At 44.5% G+C, this 26,236-nt stretch overlaps 1 protein-coding gene across 1 annotated transcript in view; it reads left to right on the top strand.

The window, feature by feature from the left end:
• The window catches only part of VPS35L (VPS35 endosomal protein sorting factor like), a 108,508-nt gene that overhangs the window by 66,372 nt on the left and 15,900 nt on the right, over positions 1 to 26,236 (top strand). Inside the window, exons 22-27 of the mRNA XM_075995131.1 lie at positions 332 to 412; positions 2,386 to 2,449; positions 4,558 to 4,656; positions 6,156 to 6,233; positions 7,146 to 7,260; positions 19,180 to 19,319. Of these exons, the coding sequence (XP_075851246.1) occupies positions 332 to 412; positions 2,386 to 2,449; positions 4,558 to 4,656; positions 6,156 to 6,233; positions 7,146 to 7,260; positions 19,180 to 19,319 (577 nt within the window). The remainder of the gene's footprint in view (positions 1 to 331; positions 413 to 2,385; positions 2,450 to 4,557; positions 4,657 to 6,155; positions 6,234 to 7,145; positions 7,261 to 19,179; positions 19,320 to 26,236) is intronic.

Below are 26,236 nucleotides of genomic sequence, written 5' to 3'. Positions count from 1 at the left end.
GTTACTTAAAGAAGAATTATGAGAAACCCAGAACATCACTGGTGAACTAGGCCAGGTGAAATGCCAGCCAGATAACTTGCTGCTTCTCAAATATGTACAGTGGATGGAATTAAATCCACGCTTGCGTTGCTGTCAATGGACAGAACTTTGACCATTGTCTTTATTTTTTTTCACAGTTTTGTTATGCTATCATATGTATCATTTTTACATTTTTGTTTTTTATTTTATTTTACATTTTTATTTTTATTTTTTTTGCTGAATTGCTGATTTTCCTTTTTCAATAAAATTTAATTCTGGAGTATGATGATCATTGTCTTTAAATGTCTCCTAGGCATCAGCAAGAGCCCACCAAGGACCCGGTCATTTTGAATGCCCTTTTACACGTTTGCAAGACAATGCATGACTCTGTGAAGTAAGCTTTGCTTAAGGCTGAACTGTAACATGAATTGGGTTTTAATACCGTCTAATCGTGCATTAGGGAATGACTGCTCTAAGCTGCCACTGTGAATAATATTACTTTATTAGGTCTATTAAGATTCTTGCTAACGAGGACATTGAAGTCCAGGGTAGGAGGGAGGCTGAGGGTAACCTTCTTGAGAAAATGACATGGCAGATGTTTTTACAAAGGAATTTCTATTGGGGGGGAAAAGGCTGGTTTCATTCAAGTGAACTCAAACTCCATGTCTCCTGGAGATTTCTGAGAATAGCAGATAGTATAATAATGAGCTCACTCATCCAGTAACATAGCCTTTTAATTTTATCTCATCATTAGCCGGTTATTTGAAATGCAAATGAAATTGCTTACATTTCTTACATGAAGGACTTTGTTTGCTCAGTGTACTTGAGGCTCGGACCTATCCACAGGCCTTACCTTTCAAAGGCTAAATTATGCCTCCTTTGCTTTCTAGTTTTTGCTTGCTTTTTAAACATGTTTTCATTTGACTATGCTTAAGGCACTTCGTGTTTTATTTGTGGCTGAAATTTTAGTCCCCAAAGAATTTTGAAACACAACAGCTTGATTTACTGGAAAATGTTACAAAAATGGAGAAAGTAGTTTTGGAACTTAAACCATCAACAAGATGAATTGTGTTTCTTCTTTTTTTCCTCTTAATTTTAGAATCTTTATTTCTATGACTTTTTGTGCTTTCAAAATCATGGATAGTTACAAAAATCAAAGTATGGAAATTTTTTATAATAAATGGAACTGGTAGACTTCAGTTGGATAAAAATAGAAATAAAGGCACAGAAAGCATTCAGAAAGTCACTTATATTTGTAAGATGTTGAGTTTGGGGCTTAGGTAAAATAGAAGAAGGTTTATTTCTTTCTTTTTAAAAGTGTGAGTAGGTAGAGAGACCAGAAGGTGGGGTAACTCATCTTTCGAATGTCATCCAGGGACCCAGGTCCCTTCTGTCCTCTTGCTCTGCCATCCCTTGGGGGTGTTGTGCTTGTCCTCTTGCTGGAAACTGACCTACCTTAACCATGTCCACGTTCCAGCCTGTGAGCATTGGAGGACAACAGCTTTCTTTTAGGGACAGTTGGAGGCTCACACATCACGTGTGTTCACATACCATCATTCAGAACTGCCCTGTAGCCATCCCTGGCTAGGAAGGAGGCTGGGGAATGCTGTCACTAAAAACCAAGGGGGTCATTGAACATTAGAGTACAGTGTGCAGTCTTTGCCAAAATTTATTTTCCCCTAGACCAAACCAACAAACAAAAGTCTCGATTCCTGTTTCCTCTGGGCTCTTCAGATGTTTTGAAAATAAATTTGGAGAACTATATATAGGCCCTTATATGCATAATCAAAACTACAAAGACCCAACATTTCCTTATTTGTGTTTGTGTTAAGTTTCCCATTAAACGGAAGCAATTGAAATCTGTGATTTACTTGAAGGTGCATCCAAAAAATAAGACGGATTGATGCATGGCAAGGGGAATGGATGATGATGCGATAAAGCACGTATTGTAAAATGGTGATGGTAGGATCTCAGTGATGGGTGTATGGGTGTTTATTGGAAGGTTCTTTCAACTTTGCTGTATGTTGGAAATTTTCTATAATATGTTGAACAAAATTTTTCTGAAATAGAAAATTTGACATTAGACCTTGCTGCCCAAATTTCAGAGAAAGTTTACCTTTTATTTTCCTGTTAGTAAATGTATCTTGAGAATAGCATCTTTGAGGGAGATGAGAAATACATTTAAATTATGTTAATTTTGGTTACATATTTTTATCAAAAGAAAAAACATACAGCCTGTTGGGAGTTTTTTAAAGTCTAGAAAAATGCAAAATGCTCTTATTAAATTGCTTACCTCTCATGTATTTTTTTCTTTAGAACCTTTCATTTATTGCCTCCATGTTAATTATGTACAATTATTGATTTTAGTGCACTCACTCTTGAAGATGAGAAAAGAATGCTGGCATATTTGATTAATGGATTTATAAAAATGGTAAGTATTAGGGAAGAAGTTTTAGTGCCCTTGGAAATGTGATGTAATTGTTTATCTTTATTCTGGTGAAAGCAGTTGACATTACGTTCCTTGGTGCTTTTCATTCTTACTGAGATAAGATGAAATTAGAAAACATCTTACATTAGCCAGGACTCTCCTGGGGGCAAAGAGAGCCAAGACAAACTGGCTTAAGGGAAAAAAGAGGGGGAGAGGAAGGAGCATTTCTTGGCATATGTGACAAGAAGTCCAGGGATGGAGCTCTCTGAAGGGACAGCTGGATTCGGGGTCTCCTTGATGTCTTTACCTGTCATCCTTGTCCCTCTTTGGCTCAGCACTCTGCCCTGTTGGCTTCCTGCTCAAGTGGGTTCATTCCCCATGACAGCTCCAGGTTTCCATCCCCCAGCTCTGCAGCCCAGCAGGAGGGGCTCCCCCAGAAGTCCTAGGACTGAGGCTCTTTGGATTGACATGGGTTGTGAGCCCAAACACACCAGTTGGGTAGGCCTAGGAGTCATATGCACACCTGGGTGACCTGAATCACCAGGACTCGGAGTAGAGAAAAGGGGCCCCAGATCAGCTGATGTGCTGATGATATCAGGTAATGGCAGATGCCAGATGCCCACTCCCCCTAACCCGTCCATCCTACTCATCTACTGCGGCATAGCAGCTCACCCCAAAACTTGGTGGCTTTAGATAAGAGTGTTTTGTTAGTTTCTACAATTCTGTGGATTGGCTGGGTATCCAGGCTGTCCTGTGTGTTGTGTATGGTGGCAAGATTGGGCTGGAGGATTCAGAACAGCCTTGCTCACATGTCCAGGGTCTTGGCACATCCTGTGGACTAGGGTGTCTCGGTTTTCTTCCATGTGGCCTCTTCTCTCTAGTGTCCTCTCTCTTAATTCAGTGGTCTCAGTTGAACGCTCTTATATGGTGCTGGCTTCCATGAGGGCATAAACAGAAGCTGCAAGGCCTTTTAAGGCTGTGGTTTAGAAATCACACAGTGAACCTCTGCTGCATCCTACTGCATTCTGTTGGCCAGAGCAGGTCACAGGGCCAGCTCTGATGAAGGGCAGGGGGGACGACTCCGCCTTTGTTGGGGAGAGTCCAAAGAGATGTTGCAAAAGGACAAGCTGAGTGGAAGGGACTATTGCAGCCTTCTTTGGAAGCATCCCACTGTTACACTATCATAGCCTGAACAATCTTTGCCTCCATTCTTGGTGCTCAAAGCTAAAGCACCAACTGCTGCCAGTGTCCCTGTTTTAATGGAAACGCCAGAACCAAAGCTGACCGAGATGTAAATGATGCGATCACATTGTAAATAACCTTTAAATTGTGGACTCGTTCAACAACGGGGGTTGATTTAACTGTCCACCTGAGTGTAGGTAAAATGTCAATTTTGATTAAAATTCAGGAGCAGCCTTTCAGTTTCCACATTGAGAAATATACCTGTGGATTTTCCTGGGTGACTGACTCTCCTTTGCCCTTGGTTTACATACTGATCACGAAATACTTATCTTTTTATGGTTTAGTCTGAAAGTTACTGAGTTATGATGGAAAAGAATATGAGGACATAAGATGTGAGACCTTGATAGCTCTAATGGAAATAGCAATGTTAAACTTCCTCTGCACAGAGATGATGGATGTAGTAGTAAAGTTTTTCCTACTAACCAGCTGTTCATAAATTTGAAGAAATAGGAGAAGAGGGGATTTTTAATGATGGAAAAACTTCCAGCTGTGATTACAGTAGTCACTGGTAAGCTGCTGAGGTTGGATCTCCGTCAGGAAGCAGAAAGGTGTGACTGTTTTTAGGGAAAACCTTCTGACAAATGGCTCCCAACAACCAAATTTATGTTCTGTGAAAAGGCCACAGCTGGCAACCAAACTTCCATTATTCTCTTTCCAATGGTTTCCTTCTAAGCCTAGAAAATTCTATTGGAGCTTCCATTTTATACCCTTTGACTTTTTATGTCCTAGTTCGATGCCCATGCCATAAAAATGAGATGGTAATAATAATATTTCAGTTATACTGTGGGTTTTTTGTTTGTTTTGATTTTTGCTTGTGTTCCCTCTGAAAATCATATTGTCCTTTTCAGCGTCTTTCTCCTTGATTCTAGGTCTCCTTTGGCCGTGATTTTGAACAACAGCTGAGTTTTTATGTGGAGTCCAGGTCAATGTTTTGCAATCTGGAACCTGTTCTTGTGCAGTTGATTCACGTAAGGATTGCCATTCGTTAGTTTTTTTCAATAAATAAATATTGATCATCTACATGCCAGTCTTAATCCAGGATTCTTCTGGCCTATAGGGTACAAAAGGTGATTTCTCAAAGGTTAATACACTTACAACTTTGCTCAAATCTTTGGATAGTTTTATTGACCTCTTTTTTCCTGAAATTTACATATTCTTATTTCTGCATGCCAACAGCAAAGAGTTAAGTGATTTACACTGATTCGTTATAGAGATACTGACTTGTCTATCCAGAGAAAGTTCCCAACTTTCTTTGATCATGGCATCTCTCAGTAACTTTTCACGGCACCCACAGACTTGAAGAATTAATAAAAGTTATGTTTAAGAAGTTAGGTTCAGACAACTTAAGTTTTATTTATGCCCTACCAACTTGATAGCTATTTGAAAAAATATTCCACATAAATAGAAAGAAAAAGTAATATTTTTATTTCATGCTTAAATAACCATAATTATTAATGAGGTGTGCGTACTTACTAGGCACTTCATAGCTTCTCAGAACTTGCGATCAGATTGGCCATGCCACCCTTATTTCCTGTTTCACATTGATTTTTGCATAGTACTTGCTTTTTATCATAGTAGCTGCAAAAACTGTTTGGAAAATATATGACGTGGCTAGAGGGGATGTAAGGCTGTCCATTGTCAAATCTGTGAGCTACATCACACTAGCACTCTGCACGGTGTCCAACAATCAAATATTGCTGGCTCTCCCTAAAAAACTGTTTGCTGCAGCACCCTGGAGTGCCGTGGTGCACAGTTTGGGAACCATAGGTCCAAATTTTTTATATCTGCAGAAGGATTCCCCAAGGCTCTTTGACTGCTTTATGTCTATTCAAGGAGAACAGTCTTTGTATGTATTTGTTGTTCTGGTTATCAGGTTACTTAGCCCAACTAAACTTAAGACCTAAATGTAGAGACCTTGTCTGTAACATAAGGGAGGTGACAGTATCCACCCTGTAGGATTATGAGGATTAAGCGAACTAATGAATGTACGGGGCTCTTAGAATAGTGCCTGGGACACTATATGTGATCCTGTCGCTGCTATTTTTACTGTTCTTATTGTTAGTATTACACAGCTAAATTGTGGTATGGTCTGCTCTGAGATTTGAAGGTTTCTCAAGATCTTTAAGATCTTAAGTTTAGTGTGTGGGGTATTTCTGGAAATGGAACAAGTAAACCCTGGCTGTCCATTAAACCAGCAAATGATGATTTACACTGCTGATTGATAGGCACGACTGAGTGAGTGAGTGCCTTTTGTTCTGTGCTCTTGGAGATATTTGCTCAAGCCAAGATCAAATCAGGCCTGGTGACCTCTTTGGAATTTCAGGGTTCAGTGCCAACCAGTCTTGGTCCCAGTGAGCTTATTCTCATTGGCCTGTATGTAGTTAATGTTCAAATCTCTATGGAAAACGTTAGTCTAAATAAGCCATCATTTCATTACTATTTCTATTTTATTTATTAACGAATTCAGAGTGTGAACCGGTTGGCAATGGAAACAAGAAAAGTAATGAAAGGAAATCATTCCAGAAAGACGGCTGCATTTGTCCGGGTATGTTCTAAAGATAAAGACTCTCAGACTTTGAACTCTAGTGGGTTGTTTAGTTTGCAGGTTACTAAATAAGTCTTTCCAGAAAAAGACAAATGTGTCATGTTAAAAGTGGTTTAGTATCGATTTTTCAGATTAATTTTTCCTTGAGTATCTATAGGATGATCCATTTTCTTAATGTTTTCAAAAGAAAGATCAAAGGAGTCTGAATTTTAATGTGTTGTGAGGAGGTGAATGAGAGGTAGATTTGCATTTGTATGTACCAGTTGAATTAGCTTCAATTTTCTCTAATATATTACTATATTATGATATTATCAAATATTTTCTAATATAATAGTGATACATAAAATAATATTGTGCCTGTAACTAGAAGGCCTTTTTTACCTCTAAATAAAAGTGATGCTCAACTTTAAAAAATAAAAATGTTTCAGTTTCTTGAAGCTCAAAATTTTATCAAATTTGATGCCGGTCAGAATGTTAACAAAGCAATACGTGCCCGTGTTTGTAAAAATGAAATCATGCTGAAAAGATTACGGTGAGAAATAAGCATCTTGGCCCTGCCTTTCCTCCCCTCTTGCATTCCAGCCTGTACCCCAAACCCTTTCGAGCAACCACTCTTATTGCCTCTGTATTTTTAAGTAGTTGGTTCAGACGGCTGCTTCTTAGTTTATGGATGTTAGGTGTTACCTATTTACTTCCTGCAACGATGGATGAGGATTTGTTTTTTAGACACCATCAATCCCCTTGTGTCCCCCTCCCTGTCCTTCCAAAGAGGCATCAGATGGAGCCAGAGACAGGGGGAGTCATTGCTTCCAGTGTTATTGCTGGGAAATGCATGGTGGGTGAGAGCAGGGGTATTGGTCTGCCAGGACGGCAGTGTGCATGTAACCGCCACGCTTCTCCCCTTCTTTCCAGGCCTGTGTCGCCTACTGCTTCATCACCATCCCCTCCCTGGCGGGCATCTTCACACGCCTCAATCTCTACCTGCATTCTGGTCAGGTGGCCTTGGCCAACCAGTGCCTCTCCCAAGGTAAGCCCGTCGCTCTGTCATCTTGGGCACCCCCTTGCTGCTTCAGAAAGTTCACTCCGGGGTGTGTGTGTGTGTGTGTGTGTGTGTGTGTGTGTGTGTGTGTGTGTGTGTGTGTGTGTGTGTAGAGAGATTCCTTTAAGGAGGAAAGAGGAAAAAAAGTGTTTCTACAAGTGTTTCTCTAGTGGGAAGCACATCAGACACATACACATTTATAGAGTCAGACAGATTATAGAGCATAGATAATCTTCCTGTAAGAACCTTCTTAAATCTGTCTCAGACAGGCCCGGGCAGGCAGCTCAGACATCCTGCGCTAAGTATGCCTGGAGAATTTGAGAAGTTAGGAGTGCTTAACCACTTAATGTTGTTGTTGATGTTCGTTTCTGTGGTTGAAAGGCCAGGGACACCCCAGAGAATCCAATCTGTGTAGAATGAGTACCCTGCAGCTTGCTATTAGGGATAAAAGTTCTGCTCAAAACTGGTCTTTGTGTACTAGGCACAGGAGCCGTCCATGAGGCAAAGACCCACGGGATAGAGATTTGGGAGGAGGTGATCCCAGTGAGTGTCACAGAGGTGCTGGGAGGCAAGCTGGGGAAGGGAAGGAAGGCCATCAACTGTGCACTAGCCAGCAGGTCCCTGCTTTGGGCTCTGAGGTTCATTCCCACCTGGGAGATGGTATCAGTCACACCTCAGTGTTACCCCACCTGAGAGGCAAGGAAGACAGGCTATTTGCCGTGCTCCCATCTGTCACCAGCTGAACGTTGCTTCTGGGACATCAACCCCCTGGCATGCTGGCCTTCTCTTTACCTGAACCAATAGAACGCCCTCAGGTGGACAGTCCCAAGTGTTTGCTGCGGGTCACCCTGGTCACCTACTGCAGCAGTGTATGCTGAGGGCTTGCAGTCAGGTCAGTAGCAAAGCCTCCGTCCACAGGCCATAACACCAAGGGTAAAAGATCTTTGTGCGACATTTATGGAGGGTTTGTTAGGTGGCAAGCCATTTGCACACGTTATCTCATTTCCTCCTTCCAACAGCCATGTGAGGCCGTTCCTGGGGTTGGTGCCTCATTGCCCAGCTGAGAAAACTGGGGCAGAGAGAGGCCAAGTAGCTTGGCCAGGTGGGTCTACTTAAGAGTCACTGAGCCAGCTGTCAGGCCCCAATCTGTGTGGCTCAAGGCTGAGCCCTTTCACTGCTAGATTGGGAGATTTAAATGAATAGTAGGGGATTTCCATAGCACTGTATGCGGTAGACTGATGTTTTCAGGGGTGGTTCTCCCCCTGACCTCATGAATTGTGCTGGGGTACCACTGGCTTCCATTGGCTTGGATGGGAATTCCGGACCTATTGGAGAGTGGTCACCCCTCCATTCTTTTAACCCCTGGCATGGCAGTTCTGGGGATCATCTGAATCTTGATCCAGCTGGGCAGCCTGGAAGTGAGGTCTTCATAAACAGTTGCTGTCCAAGAACCTTTTAAAACTCTGCTTGGTTTTGCTTTCTACTCCTCGGGGACTGCAGTAGCGTCCCAGTGCACTCGGACACTTGGCCTCTGAGTCCCCTTGTGATCTGGTACCTGCCTGCCTTCTGTCCTCTCCTGCCATGCTTTAGCCACGAGGGCCTTTTTTGTTCTTTGAACATCCTGAGCTGTGTCTCAGTTCAGAGCCTTTGCTGTTCCCCCTTTCTAGAATGATCTTTCCCGCGACACTTGCTTTTTTCCTTTTTTTTTTTTTTTTTTTTACAAGGCAGGTAGTGAGAAGCAAGCCACAGCTCTTTAGGGAGACTTCTGATCACTGTCCCCGATCTCCACTGCCCTGTGCCATCATCATTGCCTTTGCATGTTGCGTGATCTGACATGTTCTTACTGTGGCCTGTATATTTACTTATTGTCTGGGACACCCCCCTCCCTTGTAGGACAGGCAGCTGCCCTTATTGTGTGTTGGTAAACGTGGAACTTTCTTCTAGTGCCTGCTGTGGTAAGGATGCTGAGTTAGCAAGAAACAAAACAAAACAAAATTAACAGTTTCCCCCCAAAACCTGTTGATGTGCAAAATGGAAATGAGAAAACACTTCCTTGGATATAAGAAGTTTTAAATCTTCTTATAAACTGATTGTCTCTGAAGCAGGCCAGGCATAGTAGACCCAGGTGAGAACACCTGAGTTTGATTTCACCTGCAGGGTTAGGAATGGATTGTGAACTACAGGTGTCAGAGTTATAAACCACCAAGTAGAGGCTATGGAAGCTTGGATCTTTCTACTTCCAGCTTTATAAAATCAGGACCATTATTTTGAATCTTATAAATCTTAGAACATTTATTTCTGAGTCCCAAATAAGGCTTCATGCTATTAAAAAAAAAAAAAAAAAGCTAAATAAAGTTCCCCCCTCATCAGAGATTTGGTGCTCTCCCAAGAACTGTTCAAGGATAACTGTGTGCTGTCCTCCCTGTGTGTGTCCCTCGGTCCCTGCCAAGGGACAGGCAGTGTGAAAACAAGCCGACATGCTGCACTAATGAAGATGGCACCCTCGGTCTGGGAAGTCTGGGCTCCTCGCCTGCCCCCCACCCCCACACACTTTAAGCTACTGCAAGGGAGCAGGAATGCGGCGCCCACTTCATGTTTAATAATTTATCTGATGATTTTTACTCAAATCTCTAAATGCTGTGGCGCTAAACCTAAAAGCCTATTATATTTTTGTTCTGAAAACCACACATAGCGACTGGTGGCCAAAATAAATAATGCATTCAATTACTGAGAATGGGAAGGCTAAATATAAATTAAATGAATCTTATGGAAATGGGCCGCTTTTGTTTGGCTCCCTAAGCATCCTCCCTTTTCAGCTGGTTATAAAGCATCTGCCTCCCCCTGGTTCATTTTCTTGCCTTCCCTAATCCAGCCTTGGTTGTAGCTTACTTATCTGGCTGTGGCTTTGCCAAGGCTGGGTCCAGCCCAGCAAGTAAACTCCTGTTGAACCCTCAGGCTGGCCAATGCAGGATGCTGACTAAGCCCCCCCCACCACCCCAGGGGAGGGCTGTTCTCGTTCCTCTGTGGACACTGGTGCTGCACGTAGACTGGTTGTAGGATTTGTGCAAATACTCTTGCGCACCGCCCCAGGGAGTTTGGGGGAAACAAAGAACTTGCAAATCAATTATTTGCTCAGATGCTTTTCAGCTAAACGTGGCCTGTGGATACCTGTTTATCTTTTCTTTCAGCTCCTTCTCTAGATAACTTCCTGCCCTTGTTTGTCAGTGGCTCTTTGGAGAAGCTTAGTGACCAGCCAGAGCAAGAGCAGATTCTTTTGCCCCCCTTTTTAAACCTTTGTTCCTTTATCTTTATAGTTCCTAATCTCAAAGAGAGTATTTTATAATAGAAGTCTTTTTTGAGGTGGGTTTTAAAAGAAGGACATGTGTAGATAAGGATGTGGAAAGGGGAGAAGAAAGGGACTATTGACATTCCAGGGAGAGTAAATGGCTGAGCATAAGCCTAGAGGTGTGGAATTACATGGTGTGTTTAGCCAGCAGCAGGAGGTAGGATGAGGCCCTAAGTATCAACAGTGACTTTCTAGTCTCCTGCATGGGGTGGTCCCAGTCATGACTCTCACAAGCCGGATGCTCTTGGACAAGTCGGCCTTTCTGTGCCTCAGTTTCCCTGTCTGTAGAGTGGAGATGATGACAGTGGTGCCTGTCTGTTGAGTATTAAATGAGATCGTGGCCTTAGGGCCCCTGGCCCACTGGCACACAGTAGCTGCTCGGTGAGTGCTGTCTTAGTATAATCATCCCTCAAATGATGGACACACCCCTGCAAGACCATCAGCTCCATGGCGTCTCCTCTGTCTGGTGTGCTTAAAAAGTTCCAGATTTTGAAGCATTTCAGATTTTGGATTAGGGATGCACGACCGTGTTATGGAGCCACTGGCTACTGGGAACTGTACCAGCTAATGGAAATAGCCTGGGGCAGCGGTGTGGAAGAGGAAAATAATTTTGTATTTCCTCTTCCCGGAGAGTCAAGCGTGGCTTGTGAAGGACAGAGACAGTTTCCAAACTTATCAAGTCTTTGGAGTTTATGATTAAGATCACATTTACTAGTTCTGTGAATAGAACATCCTCTGAAGAATACGTTTGATATGACTGTTTTCTCAAACCCTGAGGCCTATTTGGTGAAGGCAGACAAAGTGGGTTGTTTTAGCTAGAACAGTTCACGGGTGGGCAGATCCATGAATCTTGTCCCCCACGTTCATGCCTGTCCACGCATGATCCGTCCACTTTAGAGAATGGCAGGGCTTAGGCTGGATGGCAGCTGCTGATGGGATGCACAGAAAAGGGGTGTGGGCAAGTCTGCCCCCGAAGATCTCTCAACTGCTCATAACAGTAAGCCCCTACGGTTTGCTTCCTGCTGTCGGCATTCTTGGTAATTTTTTACAGGCAAGCCACCGAGCCAAGCGTTGTGCCAGAAACAGGAACGTTCTTGAAGAGACTACTTGCTAGTGGGGGAAAGCAAATCTGTTCACAATTAGTGTACAAGGCAGCATGGGATAAATGTCGTGCAATATGCACATAAAATCATGCCAGGAGATTTTTGAGCAGAGAGAAATGACCCTTGCTTGACTTGAAAGGGCAGAAAAGCTTCATAAAAGAGGTAGCATTGAAGAGCGCGGCAAGTCGGGGCAGGATGTGCTGAAGTGAGGCAGAGGGCCTTCTAGGCTGAGCAACAGCACGGACCAGGGCCTGGAGGCTGGGAAACCAGTACGTCTGGAAGGAATGAATCGGAGACCAAGTTAGGGTGATAGTTTGAGGCCTAATTGTTGAGAGGTCTGAACTCCCAGCAAAATTGTTTCATTTAGTATGTACTATTAGATAGGTGGTTTGTCTTCATTTTACAGATGAGGAAACTGAGGCTCATGACTTGCCCAGGAGCATCCAGCTAATAAGCGGCCTTATCTGACCTTACCAAGTGCTCTCTTAACCACCATGCCTCCCTGTATTTAGGTCAGTTCCAATCAATTATTGTAGATTGAACATTAAATATACATATTTAATATATACAAAAAATTAGCCGGGCATGGTGGCGCATGCATGTAGTCCCAGCTACTCAGGAGACTGAGGCAGCAGGATTGCTTGAGCCCAGGAGTTTGAGGTTGCTGTGAGCTAGGCTGACACCACGGCACTCACTCTAGCCTGGGCAACAAAGTCAGACTTTGTCTCAAAAAAAAAAACAACCATATTTAGGGAACAAAGAAACAGAATTAAGATAAGAAATACCTAATCCTTTCTGCTTCAGGAAGTCTAGGCCTAATACTCACAGAGAGAATACACGACCTCACGTGAGCTGCTACAGGGATGAGGGAAAGGTGTGTCATGCTGTAGTACCCCAGAGATAGAAGTTAGGTGGCGCGTGGGCTGAGAGTGCTTGGTGCAGCAAGAGAGCCCTTGGCAGTTCAGAGATGAAAGAGGCAGAGTGTGTACAGGAGCATCCTGATCGCACTGCTGAGACTGTGATGTAATTTATATATCTCAGGTGGATTTTTCACATTGTGTTGATATTGAGAGTGAACTTAAAGGGCATTTCCCATAAACCAGGTGGCAAAATCAAGGCCGGATGAAGCTACCATTAGTAATAATTAAGCTTTGATGAATAAGGTATTCGATTGTTCCCAGACATTCATATTTCTTTAAATCTTGTTCTGTGAACATATCACCAGAATAGTGGCTCTTAAATCCTCAGACTTAACTACTGTAATAAGTCCTATTACAAAAACTTAGTTTAGTGATAAATAGTATTAAATCTCTGTTGTTGACTTGCTGGTGAATAACTCAGTCTTTTGGAACCTGAGGCTTTACCAGAGGCACCCCCATCTCTTGGTGACAGCACATCTTCATTGAGACAGTTGGCAGGAATGGGGCACATCCCGGTGTTGTATTTTATATTGTAGTTTCCATTATATTGATATTAATCCAAACCTGTACTTACACAGAGATGGAAAATATTGAAGACTGGTAAAGATGTTTTACAGTACAATTTATAGACCTCAAGAGAGAGTGAAAATTCTTGTAGCTAGAACCCACTTTAATAAAGTATATTCAAGTGATGGGAATCTTTAACCCCTTGGAACATTTTATCTTAAGAAATTATGATATTTTCATTCCTAGGTTTCATCCTGGACTAGGGCAGCTGTCCATCTGAGTTACCTAGGAGGACATACGGTGGATTGAAAGTCTGGGAGTAGAGTGAATTACCCTTGAGGGCTTGTTTAGCCTCAGGAGTTTATAACTGTGCCGCATAGTAAAGATTTCCATTAGCTCAGACCTAATGCATTATTTACAAAAAACAAAACACCATCTCTGAGGGGGGCTGGTCTATCACTTTCCTGACTGTCTCTTATGATTCATGTGTTGAATCATATTCCATATCACCCATGCCAACGACACAAAAGGATGGATTTACTCTGATAGGTCATAGTTAAATCAGAATTTATCTTATCATGTGTTGCGAGTGTTTGGGGGAGATTGTCCTGTATCCAGCTGAAAATATAGGCAATCTGTATGTTATTTTAAATCTTAATGATTTTTATCATAAAAATTCAGAATGCTTATTTGAAAACATTTCAGTAATACAGAAATGTAGGACTTTTAAAAGGTAAAAAGCCCCGAGATAAAAGTCTCCAATACTATGCTCTGTCTCCCCTGCCTACTATTCCCAAAAATCTGCTGTTAACAGTTTGGACTTTAAAAAAATTTTTTTTCTAGGCCAGGCGCAGTGGCTCACGCCTGTAATCCTAGCTCTCTGGGAGGCCGAGGTGGGCGGATTGCTTGAGGTCAGGAGTTCGAAACTACCCTGAGCAAGAGCGAGACCCCGTCTCTACTATAAATAGAAAGAAATTAATTGGCCAACTAATAAATATAGAAAAAAAATTAGCCGGGCATGGTGGCACATGCCTGTAGTCCCAGCTACTTGGGAGGCTGAGGCAGGAGGATCGCTTGAGCCCAGGAGTTTGAGGTTGCTGTGAGCTAGGCTGACGACACGGCACTCACTCTAGCCTGGGCAACAAAGTGAGACTCTGTATCAAAAAAAAAAAAAAAAATTTTTTTTTTCTATATATCCATTTTAAAATATTCATTATTCTTTTTTTTTTTTTTTTTTTTTTTTTTGAGACAGAGTCTCGCTTTGTTGCCTAGGCTAGAGTGAGTGCCGTGGCGTTAGCCTAGCTCACAGCAACCTCAAACTCCTGGGCTCAAGCAATCCTTCTGCCTCAGCCTCCCAAGTAGCTGGGACTACAGGCATGCGCCACCATGCCTGGCTCATTTTCCTATATATATTAGTTGGCCCTCATTTTTTTTTTTTAAAGACAAGGTCTTGCTATGTTTCCCAGGCTGGACTTGAACTCCTACACTCAAGCTAAGCCTCCCTCCTCAGCCTCCCGAATGGCTGGGACTGCAGGCGTGTGCCACTGTGCCAGGCTTCCATTATTCTTATATTCTCTCTGCCTCTCTGTTCTGCCTTTCTTCCCCTCCTCCCATCTTCCCTCCCCAGCTATCTACATTCTCATATGTACCCACAGTTCCCTCTCGCTTCGAAATAAAATGAGGTTGCGACTTCTGCAGTGTTTCTCATAAGGTGTTTTGGCTTCTCAGATCTTCATCTCCCCCACCCATGACCCATGTCCCTCCATTCTTTGTGTAATGGCTATTCAGAATTCTATTTCATTTTTTCAGAAGTGCTACAAATTATTTCCCCTAACCCTGCACTTCTGGGTTTTTTCCCCCTCAAACTCCCATTGAAAAATACTTGGACTCTTTCCAAAATTTTGCTCTTGTCAACAATGAGCAACTTGCATCTTAATTCCGTGCAATTTGAAGCTGTCTGACAGTTGTCCAGGTGACCGATATGTAGTCTCTTAGAACGTGGAGCCCTGTTGTTCAGGAAGAGATGTATTGGGAACCTCAGTTCACAAAACAGGTGCCAGTGGAGCCCTTCAGGTGCACGAGGCCGTGGAAGGTCACTGGCCCCTGAGTTTCTACAGCCGGGAGAGGCCCCAGAGCACGATGAGAGACATTCAGAGCCTAGAGGAGAGTCCTTGCTAGTGGAGCTAATCAGAGAGGAGCTTCCCGGCACACATGCAGAGCAGCGTCCCTGCTTGGTCCCCACAAAGTGTGTGCCACCCCTAGGCTCCCTGCTGTGCCTGACATAGGCAGGGTACCGGACTGCGCTTAGAACAGCAGGAGGGTAGAGTCCATGCAGCTACCCCCACACCTGCCCCCGGCTTGCTCTGCCCTGGTGAAGTAGGAAGGGGTGCTCCTCAGAGATGCCATTTGCTGCCTGCAGGACCGTTGCTCTCTGCTTTATACATTTCTGTGGCTAAAAATTTTACAGCAAACTTTTATTGTCTCTGTATGCTCAAGAAAAATTATTTCAGAAATTTAAATTAAAATTGCAAACCAGTAACCTAGCAATATGTGAAAGTTCCGATTTCCTTACTCTTATCCACCACTCCAGTATCACAGCGACTAGTGTGCTAATTTGGCATTTATCTGGCCTCGCCTTTTTAAAAAAATTTATTTATTTTTTTGCATCTACATAAATATATACACTCTTTTTTCTTTATAAAGATAGGCTTGTGCTGTATACAACCATATGACTTTTTACATTTAATATGTCATAGATATCTTTATACATCAAAACATACAGATCTACCCTGTTCTCTTTGTTATCTATATAATTTCCTCAGTGTGGCAGTGTAGTAATTTCTTTAGTCCTTTATTGCTTTCATTTTTTCTCTAAATAAACTTAGAGTTGCTATAAAGATATCTTCATCCAAAGAAAACAATTGACCCAATGTTTCTCTGGAGATGGAGTCTCACTCTGTTGCCCTGAGTACAGTGCCGTGGCGTCAGCCTAGCTCACAGCAACCTCAAACTCCTGGGCTCAAGCCTGCCTCAGTCTCCTGAGTAACGGACTACAGGTGTACTCTACCATGCCTGGCTAATTTTTTCTGTTCTTAGTAGAGACAGGGTTTCACTATTGGTCTGGCTGGTCTTGAACTCCTGGCCTCAAGCAATCCTCCTACCTCAGCCTCCCAAAATGCTCAGATTATAGGCATGAGCTACCGCACCTGACCAATAGACCAGTTTTGTAAAACACTGACCCCGAGAGTAGTGTAGTCCCTCTTACTAAGAAGACAGGGGTGGTGGCTGTGTCTGCCCTGTACCTAGCAGTGCTGTGGAAAGCAGCAACAGGAGGCGGCTAGGACGAAAGGCTCCCCAAGAAAGGAGATTCTCAAATGTGATGAGCCGTAGGTTGGGGTCAGCCCAGGCCTGAGTGGTGTTTTGATTTTGGTTTTAAGACGAGATGGGGAAAAAAGCTGGATGTCATGTGAAACCCCAGAGGATTTGGGTGAAGGAAGCCAGTAGTGCATGTACTTGCTGCTTTTTCTTTCCTCTGGTGGAACAGGACAAGATTATTTTCAAATGGGAATCTGAATTCTCCCTTTTCTGTAGGTCTTTTTTTTAAAAAAAAAAAAAAGCTAATCCATCTTGAATTATCTTCTGTGGCTTTTAACAGCTACAAAATAAAGTGTTGCATGATGTTGACATGAGTGTTCTGAACTTTAAAGTGGAAACACTGTTTTCACATACAGAAGGATTTGGGTTCTAATTACTAAGGTAAGATTGAGGTGTCTCCCAGACGGTATTTATTTTCTATATGGGGCGAGTCTTCTGAGGATAGAAACAAAAATCTGTGTTGGAGCCCTGCGCGCCCCATCCCTTAAATAACTGTTTATTTTAGCTCCCTCCTGGAGACGGGGAGCTGGGCGGGAGCTGAGAAGAGCCAGGTGCTGGAACAAAGCTGCTGTCCCTTTAATGTGGCAGAATAACAGGCACATTCTCTGGGCCGCCCTGTAACAAACACACAAGGGGGGGAAATGGTGTTTCAAGTTGCTCGGAGCAGAATTTTCCCTCCTACTGAGAACCTTGTTTCCTGATATCCTGCTTCACCGTGGGACTGTCGCAGGACTGAGAACATGAGCCACTCACAGGCAGGGCTTAGGAGTTCCTGTGGGTTCCATAAATAGTGCCACTTACTGCTATTTCTCACAAGGTAGAAGACCTTGCAGCCTCTGGCTCATTCTGGAAGGCTTATCTATCAGAACTGACATTTGGTGCCTTTTCCCTGAGCCCCGTGTTTAATCTCTGTCCCTAAAAAGATTGAGATCAGCTGCTTCATCTCTTAGCCCAAAGTACGTAACAGGCTCCCAGAAAATGAGCATCAATTAGCGTGGTTATGTTGGTCTTGTTGGCGTAGTCATGTTGCTCACCGTTGGCTCTCACTTTTTCCACCTGTGTGTCCACAGTGCCCCTGGGAGTGTCCTTTTCACAGTTGCCACTTAATTAATTTGCCTAGGGGAACGTGTGTGAGTGCAGCAGGGCTTGGGAGACAGCTTGGCGAGGAAGCTTCCAGAACAGAGCCAGCTTTACACAGAAAGCTCTGTGAGGATTGTCTTTCCATGACATGTTTTTTTTTTTTTTCTTTCCCCTTTGAACAAATGGGAGAAGGCAAAAACCCACCATCCGTCTTCAGATACATACTCTTCTCATTAAACGTGCGCCTTGGTCCCAGGCAGGGCGGCGTTTGCCCCTCTGGTGTCCTGGACGGGGTGCCTGCTTTAATTCAGGACGCAGCCGTTCACCGCTGCTGCAGCGTTCTCCCTGCATCCCTGGAAGTCATTTCGGAGTGGAAGTATATTTGGAGCATGAAAACTTTTGATCTTGTCGGCTAGTTTAAAATTTCATTTGTCAGGTCAATGTTTTGATTGTTTCAACCTTGAGGCTTTTTCTCACAGTCAATACCTTGGCAGTTCTAGAAAGAACTCTCTCCCTCTGCGTCTTTCCCTCCACCTCCGATCCGTTCCTTTCTCCCCTGTCCCTTCCTCCCTGTCTCTGTCCTGTTTCCCTTTCTCTTTGCCCCCCCACCCCCCACCGCTTGCCTTCCTTTTTCTCCTCCCTTTGAAGTCTTCTTGTTTTACAGATTATTTCGTATCTCTTAAAATAGCTTCATTTCCCAAATGATTCTGTTAGAACCGTTATTCAATCAGGAGTCTCTAAAGCTCTGCATGTGTGCACGTGTGTGTATGAATGTGTTCTTTCAGACATTTTAGTGGGTATTTCTTTTTTGTTGTTGTTGGAGACACCTGGCTAGAGTGCAGTGGTGTCATCATAGCTCACTTCAACCTCAAACTCCTGGGCTCAAGCGATCCTCCTGCCTCAGCCTCCAAAGTAGCTGGTACTATAGGTGCACACCACCACGACTGGCTAATTTTTTCTATTTTTTTGTAGACACGGGGTCTCACTCTTGCTCAGGCTCGTCTCGAACTCCTGACCTCAAGCAATCCTCTCCAGAGTGCTGGGATTATGGGCTTGAGCCACCGTGCCTGGCCTTGATGGTTATTGCTTTAATAAAAATGGTGCACACTAGAATAGATTCAGACAAAGCAGGGTTCGACATGGCAGCTCCACCACAAGATGCTTTTGCAGGACGAACCACTTCTCTTCCCACACCTTATTTCCCGTCTGTGAAGTAGACCAGATGACAGTACCTTCCTCACGTGTTGGATGTGAAGATTCATTGAACCAATCCAGGCTGAGCCCTCAGCCCAGGCAACTGTCATTTCTAGGCTTCCTGCAAAAATTTGCCACCTGCTTTTTTCACTTAATATTCTAAAGGCAATTTAACGGAGGTTCTTTGAGCAGAAGCAGTGCCCTGTCCAGCGAATATTCCACCAAGTCCATCGTGGTTTGTAGAGACCCTCTGCGAGCACCTGCTAGCTGTACTGGGCCCTTGGCGTGGCCTGACTTCCACGTAACTCAGGACTGGCCTCCCGGCCGTGTGAAGAAGGAATTTCCAGAGTTTTCATACATGGATTTTTCTTCTGTTTTGCAGCTGATGCTTTTTTCAAAGCCGCTATAAGCCTCGTTCCAGAAGTCCCAAAGATGATCAATATCGATGGAAAGATGCGGCCCTCGGAATCATTCCTTATGGAATTCCTCTGCAATTTCTTCTCTACTTTATTAATAGTCCCGGTACGTTTTCCCAGAAGAGCCATAAGAGAGGTCTTTCTTTGACCTGCCTCATAATATTATGTGAATTCTTAGCCCTAAAGTGCAGGGACAGTCTATTTAATATTTTTGTATTGTTTTTATGATGTTTGAATTGCTCGATGAATTTTCCATTCACACTGTGTCTGGGGCTTATTGGTTGAGGTGCTTTGTGTTCGCCTGGGCTGCTATAACCAAATACTGTAGACCGGGTGGCTGAAACAACACGCGTTTATTTCTCAGCGTTCTGGAGGCTGGAGGTCTGAGATCAGGACGCCAGCCTGGTCGGATTCTGGCGGGGACCCTCCTCCAAGTTGCAGACAGCCACGTTCTCGTTATATCCTCATATAGCAGAAAGGGAGGGCAAGGCGAGGGCAGGCTCTCTGGCCTTTGGGCAGTCGGTTCTCTGGGACCTAATTGCCTCCCAAAGGCCCTACCTCCAAATAGCATCACATTGGGATTAGGATTTCAGTATATGAATTTGGTGGGGAGACAAACTTTCAGTCCCTTGCACTCTTTGTACTGCTAAGACAGAGGCCCCCAGACCTAGATGCGTGGGGTGGAATCCCAGTCCCTTCTCCTTCCCGCTCTGGTGGTTTTGGACCATGAATTTGGGTGAGAAAAAAAAAAGACATCTTTACTTTCATAAACCTCAGAGTAGAATTTACCTTTCACTCAATTAGGAATCACAGGCAACAAGCCACAGTAGTAGCAGCACTAGCTGGGACTTCATCACCAAAAGACATCAACAGATGTGTTCACATCACATTTCAGGTGTGAAAGGTATTTCAGAAGATTGTTTATGTTCTTCTGTCCTTAAAAAGCACAGTAGTTATTTGGCCCATGGCTGCGTCTGTTCATTCATTCATTCACAAAGAAGCGATAGATTACAATATTACAGATGCATTGAAAAAATATTTCGACCACTATATTTTAGTGTAGTAGGTTTTCTTTGCAGTCTTATATGTTTTATTTTGTGCATTAAAAAGAGTATTCTAAGGAGTCTGTAGGCTTCACCTGGCTGCCACGGGGTCCATGGCACAAAACAGGCAAAGGCCCCCTAGTAGAGCTGAATGTGCATAGAAATCCACAGGCACTTGTTAACATACAGATTCCTGGGGCCCTTCCCAAAGTCTCACTCAGTAGGTTGAAATAGACTCATAAATTGGCATTTTTGAGAGCCCCCTCAGCGATTCAGGTGCAAGTGGTCCTGAGGACCATACTTGGAGAAACATCACCCTGAACTTGAGCCATAAAAGTGACTCAGCTCCCACGGGTGCAGGGTTCCTTTTTGGGGTGATGAGAAATGTTCCCAAATTGATTGTGGTGATGCGATGATTGTACAACTCTGTAAATATACTAACAATCACCGAATTGTGCATATTCAAGGGCGTATTGTTTGGCGTGTGAATTATGTCTCAGTAAAGCTGAGAAAACAAAAAGTGACTCAGCTCCCAACTCTCTCTTTTCGGATTCCAAGTTCTCGAGGGAGAGGGTGGGTGGTCAGGAGGCCGGGCTCAGGGGCTGCAGACGTGGCTGCGGGATGGGGGCTTCTCCTTGTTTGGGGAGCAGGCCGGGTGGCACCCCAAGGCAGGGCACTGCGGAGTCAGGCGGGCAGAGCCGCAGAGGCATCTGCTGGAGTTCCTTCCAGAGCTTTCAGACCCCCTACATTAGTACTTTTAATCGGTTTCTCTCCTCTTTGGATAGTCTAATTATAGCAAAATGATAAAAGCAGGGTTTTGAATGGGGAAGTTGATAGAAGTCATTGATCACTGATTAATTGGCATGTGTTTGCCATCTGCAAGTTAAAAATCACCGGAGCCTTTTTGAAAAGCCGCCTCCTCGGAGTCAGAAACTTGCGTTCAGGCCTCCTGACCTGAAGACTTCATAGCTCTGGGACCTCAGAAGAGTTTTGTAACTTCTCAGAGCCTCAGTTGTCACCTTTCTAAGATGTCATCAAGATACCAACCTTGAGGGCCTCCTGTGAGGGCTGAATGAAATGATAGCTATGCAGGTGCTTTGTAAACCAGAAGCTCTGTCCCTTGGGTTACAAACTGGTGGCTTGAGGGTGGAATCCTGCTGGTAGACACGCTTGTTGGCCATGCTGTGATGGGGAACATTTGCAATGAGTTTCCCACATTTAAAAGTTGGTAGATCAGGCCGGGCGCCGTGGCTCACGCCTGTAATCCTAGCACTCTGGGAGGCCGAGGCGGGCGGATTGCTCAAGGTCAGGAGTTCGAAACCACCCTGAGCAAGAGCGAGACCCCGTCTCTACTATAAATAGAAAGAAATTAATTGGCCAACTAATATATATAGAAAAAATTAGCCGGGCATGGTGGCGCATGTCTGTAGTCCCAGCTACTTGGGAGCCTGAGGCAGGAGGATCGCTTGAGCCCAGGAGTTTGAGGTTGCTGTGAGCTAGGCTGACGCCATGGCACTCACTCTAGCCTGGGCAACAAAGCGAGACTCTGTCTCAAAAAAAAAAAAGTTGGTAGATCACAGAAAAACTCAGATTTGCAGCTCCCCTTAACAAATCATGACCTGTCACATGGGGCCGGAGTTCTGTGACCTGGTCATCGGGCTGCAGCTAGCATGTGCCTCTCTCCAATTCTGCTGGGCGCCTGCAGACCTAGGTTTCTGTTGCCTTCCTGGCCCCTTAGGCATTTGTGGGACTAGCCCCTGCTCTCAACAGATTTTAGTTACTATTTCTGGTAGCATCGCTCATGCTTTTGCTGGAGTATAGTGGTGATAATGAGATGAAGGATAGCCACAGTGCCTGCCATCTCACTAGGTGCCCCGTGCCATGCTACAGCCCTTCCTCAGCAGTCCCTGGGGATTCCCCTTGAAGCCCTACAAGGTAGGAATCATTGCACCTTTTTCATGTAGGGAATCCTAGAGCTGGAGAGCCCGTGCGGCGTGCCAGAGGTTGCACAGCTAGTAAGTAGCAGGGCCGTGCGGCTCCAGATCCTGTCTTGCACGAGCAGAGCCTGAACGTTTGCAGTGTGCCTTATTTGTTCAAGGTCATTGAGCATTAACAACCTTGTCTGCCTCCTTGTAAGAAGCAGCATCAGTAATTACTCTGCGGGTGCTGGAGGATGTTGAGCCCGAATATCTGGGCCACCCCTGCTCTGACTCAATCTAGCGTGAAGACAACTGTCACATCCCAACTTTTACCTGGTTCAAATTACTTGTTTCCTTTCAAGTCACAGCTTTTTATTTTTCATTTTTGAAATTTTTTTATAGGGGTAAGAACACTTAACATGCGATCTAGCCTTTTAACAGATTTTAAGTGTACAGTATTGCTGACTATAGGTATAGTGTTACACCGCACATCTGTAGAGCTTACTCATCTTGCTTAATCGAAACTTCATACCCATTGATTAGTAGCTCTCCATTTCTCCCTTGCCCCAGCCACCACCATGCCACTCTGATTCTATGAGTCTGACAATTATAGATACCTCATATCTATAATTCTCATGCAGTATTTGTCTTTTTGTGACTGGCTTATTTCACTTAGCATGATGTCCTCAAGGTTCATCCATGTGGTTGCATATTGCAGAGTTTCCTTCTCTTTAAAGGCTGAGTAGTATATATATAACATATTTGTGCATTCATCTGTTAATGGACATATAGACTATTCTCACATCTTGGCTATTGTGAATAATGCTGCAGTGAACATAGGCAGGCAGATACATCTTTGCCATAAAATAGCCTAGTTAGAAATAGGATATGTCATGGGAGTGGAGATATACCCAGGAGATCATATAGTAGTTCTATTTTTAATTTTTTGAGGAAATTCGGTACTGTTTTTCATAGTGTCTGCACCATTTTGCTTTCACACCAACCATGTGGAAGGTTTTAGGGTGTGGGGGGGATTTTTTTCCAATTTATTTTCTGTAGAGATGGGGGGCTAAGTATGTTGCCTAGGCTGGTTGGACTCTGGGCTCAAGCGATCCTACTGCCTCTGCCTCCCAGAGTGCTGGGATTACAGATGTGAGCCACCACGCCCAGCCTGCAAAGCTTTTTTTTTTTTGAGACAGAGTCTCACTTTGTTGCCCAGGCTAGAGTGAGTGCCGTGGCATCAGCCTAGTTCACAGCAACCTCAAACTCCTGGGCTCGAGTGATCCTTCTGCCTCAGCCTCCCGAGTAGCTGGGACTACAGGCATGCGCCACCATGCCCGGCTAATTTTTTATATATATATTAGTTGGCCAATGAATTTCTTTCTATTTATAGTAGAGACGGGGTCTCGCTCTTGCTCAGGGTGGTTTTGAACTCCTGACCTTGAGCAATCCGCCCGCCTTGGCCTCCCAAGAGCTAGGATTACAGGCGTGAGCCACAGCGCCCGGCCTCTGCAAAGCTTTTTTTAAAGGATGAGTTTGGAATGCTTTGATTCGTTTTATCTGTTTAGATAAGATTGAAGCCATTTGAGACCAGATAGTCCCTGGCCTGCTTTATTCACACTTAAAAATGCAGAACTAAACGATCCACAGGATGGCCCCCTCTCCTCTGCAGACAGTGAATTTTTGGAGCATTTTGAAGCATTTTGCTTTGGTGTCAGTAGTTGGCAGCCTCTTGGGGGACCACTTTGCAGAATAAATAGTCTTCTCTGTATAATTGAACTGATGCATTTCTTGTAACAACATGCGGTAAGACAAGTAAAGCAGAGTTGACTGAACAAGTTCAGTGCCACAGTTTGCGAGGCCTAATTTTGATTCAGTTGCAATTTGCAGGAAATGGAAATGCTATTACTGTCCATTTTCTGGCACTAGTCATCGGGGACGCAGCAGGGAGATGTCATTTCTCCTTCTTATCTTGGTGAAAAGGTCCAGCTGTAAGCGTAGCAGGACGTCCAGGTGTTTCATTCATTCAGTCTCTCCCACAAATACGTGTTGATCCGGGAATTGAGAAGTGAGCGAGAGAAACGCATCGTCCTACTCAGGAGGACAGACTTAATGTCAAATAAATACACACATAACCACAACTGTACAAAGTGCTGGGCAGAGCTGCAGGGGCCTCCGAGAGCTTTCAGTCTGACAAGAAAAGAGTCAGGGGAGTTCCCTGAGAAAGTGCCGTTTGAGCTGAGATGGCAGGGAAGTAGTAAGTAGTTAACTAGGTGCAGAAGGGGAGAGGAGAGGGCACAGCCTGGGTAAAGGCCTTGAGGCAGGAGGGAGCCCTGTGCAGGGAGGGCCCGAAGAGAGCTGCAGTGATGGGCGCACCGGGCGGGCACGCAGGATGCCTGGAAAGCTGGTGAGACAGACAGGGGCGAGAGAAGCAACGGGCTGGTCCCTGACAGCCTCCGGAGATGATCCATCTTCCCTGCTCTGCCCCTACTCCCCCAGCCCTCCCTCTCCTCCCCCCACTGTCCTGCTCTTCCTCCTAGCCCACCTGTGTTCCAGCTCCTTTTCTTTTTTTTAATTCATTTTATTTTATTAATTTACTTTATTGAGACAAATTCTCGCTCTGTCACCTGGGCTGGAGTGCAGTGGTGTCATCATAGCTCACTGCAGCCTCGAACTCCTGGGCTGTAGCTATCCTCCTGCCTCAGCCTCCCGAGTAGCTGGGACTACAGGTGGGTGCCACCCTGCCCCCAGCCTGGCTCCTTTTCTAAGGGGCCTTATTATTTGTTTAACCAACATTCATATACCTTGTAACGATGAGCCAGCCAACAGTTCACAAATATTGAGTCAAAACAAGGCTGTTGTTATTATCATCCTCATTTCATAGGGTGGAAACTAAGGCACAGAGAGGTGAGGGCTCACCAGCTAGTAAGTGACAAGTCAGAGTTCAAGGCCAGGATATCTGTGCTCAGCCACCATCCTCACTGCCCCTCATCTCGGCCTTCCTAGGAAGGTCGGCATTTCTAGGGTATTACTTCTCTCAAAGGAGTGGGGCTTAGCAGAAGGATCCCCGCAGACCAGAGACCCAGAGGGATATTGCTAACGGTGGGACTCAGGTCCCCTGGCAGGCCAGGTGGGAGGGAAGTTTGAGCCCCTGCCAGGTGCCCCTTGGCAACCTCCTTGTCAGCATTTGTTTGCTCTGCCTGGGAGAGGTGGCCCTGCCAGGGACATCTGTCTGCCTTTCTTCAGTTGCTGGCATTGAACCATCAAAGTACAATTTTTTGGAAAAATGTAACAGCCACTAAAGCATGGATGTCACATGGAAAATATTTTCCCTGTAGAGAAGGTTAGAAACAGTCTCTCACCTCTTTGGTTGTGAGCAAAAGCTCACAGAAATGGCTCACTACAAACCTTTACTTGTTCCGCATTTTTGAAGGTGTGTTGCCTGCTTTCCCACAAGAGTTACGGCATTTGTGTTGAAATTAAGTTACTGGAACATTCAGATTATTGTGTATTCCCAAGGCAGATCCTTGGAAGTTTAAATAAAATATATTTTTGAACATCCACATAGCAGAATAAAATAGCCTAGTTTAGAAACGGCTGTTAGCAAAGGCAGGCAGTAAGCAGTCAGTTGCCCGCGGAGACCAGCCTTAAACAAAAGGCAGAGCGCGGCACGGGCGGTTTCCTGCCCGCAGTTTGCAGCGCGCAGACGTGGAGCATCGCATGTCTTCGTTCTCGCCCGTACCACGAGAGCAATTTCTGTGGATGTTAACAGCTTGTGCAAAACATCTCACAGCCTTCCACCGTCGTTCTCACCCACCGAAAGTATTACTGAGACACAGACGCACCTTCACGTTAGAATTAGGCTGATTTTCATTCCCACCCTCTTTGGCGATGATGCTTCTCATACTCCAAGTTCGTATTCAAACTAGTCGACCACGTGTATGCCTTCCCTGGATTCACAGGCTCACCTAGGTCACCTGCAGAGATGAAAATACAGGATCAACAGTTAGGAATGTCCCCTCTGGAGCCAGACTGCCAGGGCTTGAACTCTGGGTCCCCCA

The sequence above is a fragment of the Microcebus murinus genome, chromosome 19 (assembly GCF_040939455.1).
Source record: "Microcebus murinus isolate Inina chromosome 19, M.murinus_Inina_mat1.0, whole genome shotgun sequence".
NCBI classification, from domain to species: Eukaryota; Metazoa; Chordata; class Mammalia; order Primates; family Cheirogaleidae; genus Microcebus; species Microcebus murinus.
The sequence above is the reverse complement of the archived record's forward strand: the minus strand, read 5'-3'. Positions and strand labels throughout refer to the sequence as shown.